At 32.4% G+C, this 3,493-nt stretch overlaps 1 protein-coding gene across 4 annotated transcripts in view; it reads left to right on the forward strand.

Annotated features, from left to right (window-relative positions):
* The first annotated feature begins 929 nt into the window (after window positions 1-929).
* Window positions 930-3,493, forward strand: part of Hyls1 (Hyls1 centriolar and ciliogenesis associated) — an 11,501-nt gene continuing 8,937 nt past the window's right edge. For 2 of the 4 annotated variants that reach the window (XM_014415399.3, XM_014415409.3), the window contains exons 1-3: window positions 1,269-1,546; window positions 1,617-1,865; window positions 1,941-2,066. In XM_014415399.3, the coding sequence (XP_014270885.1) occupies window positions 1,450-1,546; window positions 1,617-1,865; window positions 1,941-2,066 (472 nt within the window). In that variant the 5' untranslated portion in view covers window positions 1,269-1,449. Of the gene's footprint in view, window positions 1,547-1,616; window positions 1,866-1,940; window positions 2,067-3,493 lie in introns of all 4 variants that reach the window. The other 2 variants (XM_014415386.3, XM_014415390.3) reach the window with 2 other exon arrangements.

Below are 3,493 nucleotides of genomic sequence, written 5' to 3' on the forward strand. Positions count from 1 at the left end.
CTTTTTCCTTGAGGATTAGATCCGGTGGATCTGGTGGACGTCGAAGAGTAAAAATTTTTGAGTTGCATTTTTCAATATTCAAGCTAATCAACCATTTAGTGAAATATTGTTCTAAATCATTAAGGCGACTTTGCAAAGTGTTTCTAGCTGTTATTATGTCATCATGTTGAGAGAACACAGCTGTATCGTCAGCGAACATAGCTATGGAGGTGTGTGTGGACTGGACGATGACGTGAAGGTATTAGTTGAACAAAATGGGTGAAAGGACTGAACCTTGTGGAGTACCGGCATTGATTTGTCTAAGAGTTGAATTTTTGTTATTAATTCTGACTGAAAATGTTCTACCATTGAGGAATGAGCTTAGAATATGGTATAGGTATTTTGGAGTGCCTGCTTTCTTTAGTTCATATAGGAGACCTCGATGCCAGACCTTATCGAATGCTTGTTGGAAATCTAAGAACGCTACCAGGGTGTGTTTCACTTTTTAAGAAACTTTAATTTAACAGCTGTAGTCATTAAATCTTTATGTTTTTATGACCCCCATCCTGGCTATGACGCAGTCCAATTATTCATTAAATATACTCACCCCTTCTCATTTAATGAAAATTGCTTTAAAAATCTAATTTATTTGGCAAATGTTTTACTTGTACCTGTACCTGTTACCTGTACTGTCTGGCCTTTCTCGCGGCTCAATGGTGAAGTTCTTACGACTCACCCCTCAGGACAACAGACCACTGGTCTATAATGATCCTTAAACGATCAGTGGGGATGACAGAAAAACCAAAGATTTTAGTTAATTTTCTAAAAGTAATACTCATGGATTATCGACAATTTTTTTATTTTGATTAATCCAAATTCCACGTGTAGTAGAAGCGGAACTTTCATAGTGTTTCTTTCATACCGTGTTTATCCCTTTTTTCTTGTAGGCTAATGCTAAAATAATGGCCAAACAAGCTTTTTGCTTGTTACAAATCGAAAGAGACATTCGACAGGTTCCTTACTATTCGATATCTCATCTACAAGGAATTGTAAGTCGGACTAATGTTATAGAAGTCATCATGATTCAAGTCCGTCACTTCAGTCTGGATTTCGAATGATGCCAGTCATTCCAACTGACAAAGTAAGGATCCCTTTGTCCTTATAGTAATTTTCATCTAACCATGTCTTTGGCCTTTAAATAAATGAAGATTATTTATGGTATTTTTTTAATTTGATACAAATGTGGATACGAAAAAAAAAAAGAAAAGTTTAAAACTAATATTGAACACCTGGGATACTATCGATTTATTTTGAAGTTTCCCTCGAAAATTTTGATCTACGTTTGTTTTGAAATTACATTTCTTTCTGCTTGGCTGCTTGCTATGCCAAAGTTTGTAAACAGGGGACTTGTAAAGTGCTCTTATGTTTTTTTATTTTTTATTTTATAAATTTTAATGGGAATAAACTGAAATGTCATTTGAAATTGATCCTCGTGAAGTTTTAGAACATTTGGAATATTTAGGTTATACATCTATCACGAAAGATCAGCTATCAGATTTTATAAGAGGTATTTATATGCTTTTATTTGATGTTGATATTATTATTTGAATACTTAGATGTTGGAGTTTCGGTTTCAGATTTAAAAAAGCTCATAAAACATGAGCAATCTAAAGAAAAGAAGGGGAGAATAGCACCAGAAGTACAAGATAAAGTATCAGTGGCATGTGAAACATCATTACCTTTTGAAAGCCGCTCTGTTAATACTGGACATGAAGCTGCCCCATCATTAGTTCATGAGGAGAATTATTCAACCCTTCATCATTATCCTCCTGTCACCAAACCTGGTACACCCAACTTACAAAGAAGTTACCATTCAGAAGATTATGGTTGGTTTAGTAAATCATATATATGTTCATCTACATATACATTGTTTTCTTTGATATTGAAGTATTATGTTCCAGATTTACAAAGCAAACCATTGGTTATTGATCATATCTCATGTTGTAAACAGTGTGAAAAGAAAAATTGTTTCAAAACTTGTGGAATGAAGGATTGTCTTGAAACTGAGAAACAGCCATGTCCTTCCTGTATGTTGTAAAAACTGCTATTTATTATTTTAGAATAATGATATGGTATTGTAGATAATCAACTATGGAACTACTGATATTTTAATTCATTTTCAAATATTTATGTATGTTTATCATTAATTTTTTGTATCCTTTGACGATGTAATATTTATGTATGTTTATCATTAATTTTTTGTATCCTTTGACGATGTACTGCTGGAGCAGTATAAAGTTGGGTGGACAAATTAGAAGTACTGGTGGTACTGCTGTACTAGCATACTCATACTGAATTGGACTCATAGTCCAGAGTACTGCTAGAGAAGTTAAGCATTTCTTCCCTCTTTAGTGGTTGACAATATTCTTTTCAGAAAGTTTAACATTAGCACAAGGCCCTTCTGCACCCTTGACAAGTGTGTGTACCCTCTAATAAGGGGGTTCTGAACAATTTTTTAGAATTTCTGTGAAATTGTTTTCTTTTAATATAAAAACACTCTTTTTTTTTCTTAAAAAACATCAATGAAAACCTAAACCTCAATTGGGAAATAAATCAAATGTCAAAATTTTAAGGAGTTATTTTATTTTATTTTTTCATGGTTTTGTTTTGTGCCCTCTTTGTACCGATGCTCTTGGCAGTGCACGTCTCGCCATTGTCTACCTACAGGTTGTCTCAGCAATATTTAATGATATTTATGATTTTCCAATATTTTTAGTACTTAATTTAACAGATAGAACATAACTTCAGATTATAAAAACTGGAGTGGGCTCTGAAGCCTAGAAGTTTTTTGTCTACTGTTAAACTTTTTTGTAAACCATAGGCTAGATAATGTAGAATGGTACATAAGTATAATGTTGAAGGAGTGCTAGGAATTATTTTAGGTAGCAACACTGAAGATTCATATGATCTCTTATTATATAGTGACTTTTTTTTTTTTTTTTAAATTTGATGAATTAGTGATTTACAATACTATTTTAAAAAAATATTCATAAATAATTTGTTTAATTACTTGAGAAGAAGAGAATTTTGAGTGGCTAGAAAAGGATTTTGTATCAGGAAACAACCTGCCTTCTCAAGGTGTCCGTTCCATCTGCCAGAACTACTAGCCCTCCCTCCTGTCATCAAAAGGTTAAATGTAAAAGCTTTTATCTTTTCATATTTCATATCTTTTTTGTATTTTTAGTCTGATATATTTTATTTTAATCATTACGCATAAGTCAATTGAGTATTGGTTTAACAAATTTTCGGCGTTATAACCTCAGTGAAAAAGTATTAGACCTCCTCTTGTATTTACAGAAATATGATAGTCCATTATCAATCCTTGTTACAGAAACTTAAGACTAATTTTAATATGATCTCTTTAAAATAAAACACAAATAAGTTGAAGTAACTTATTTAATCGTGTCAATGTTTCGGCCAGAATTTTCAGCCTTCATTATGGCTAAGAACAGAA

This window comes from Halyomorpha halys, unplaced genomic scaffold, assembly GCF_000696795.3.
Source record: "Halyomorpha halys isolate HHAL.00 unplaced genomic scaffold, Hhal_1.1 Scaffold8.1, whole genome shotgun sequence".
Lineage (NCBI taxonomy): Eukaryota > Metazoa > Arthropoda > Insecta > Hemiptera > Pentatomidae > Halyomorpha > Halyomorpha halys.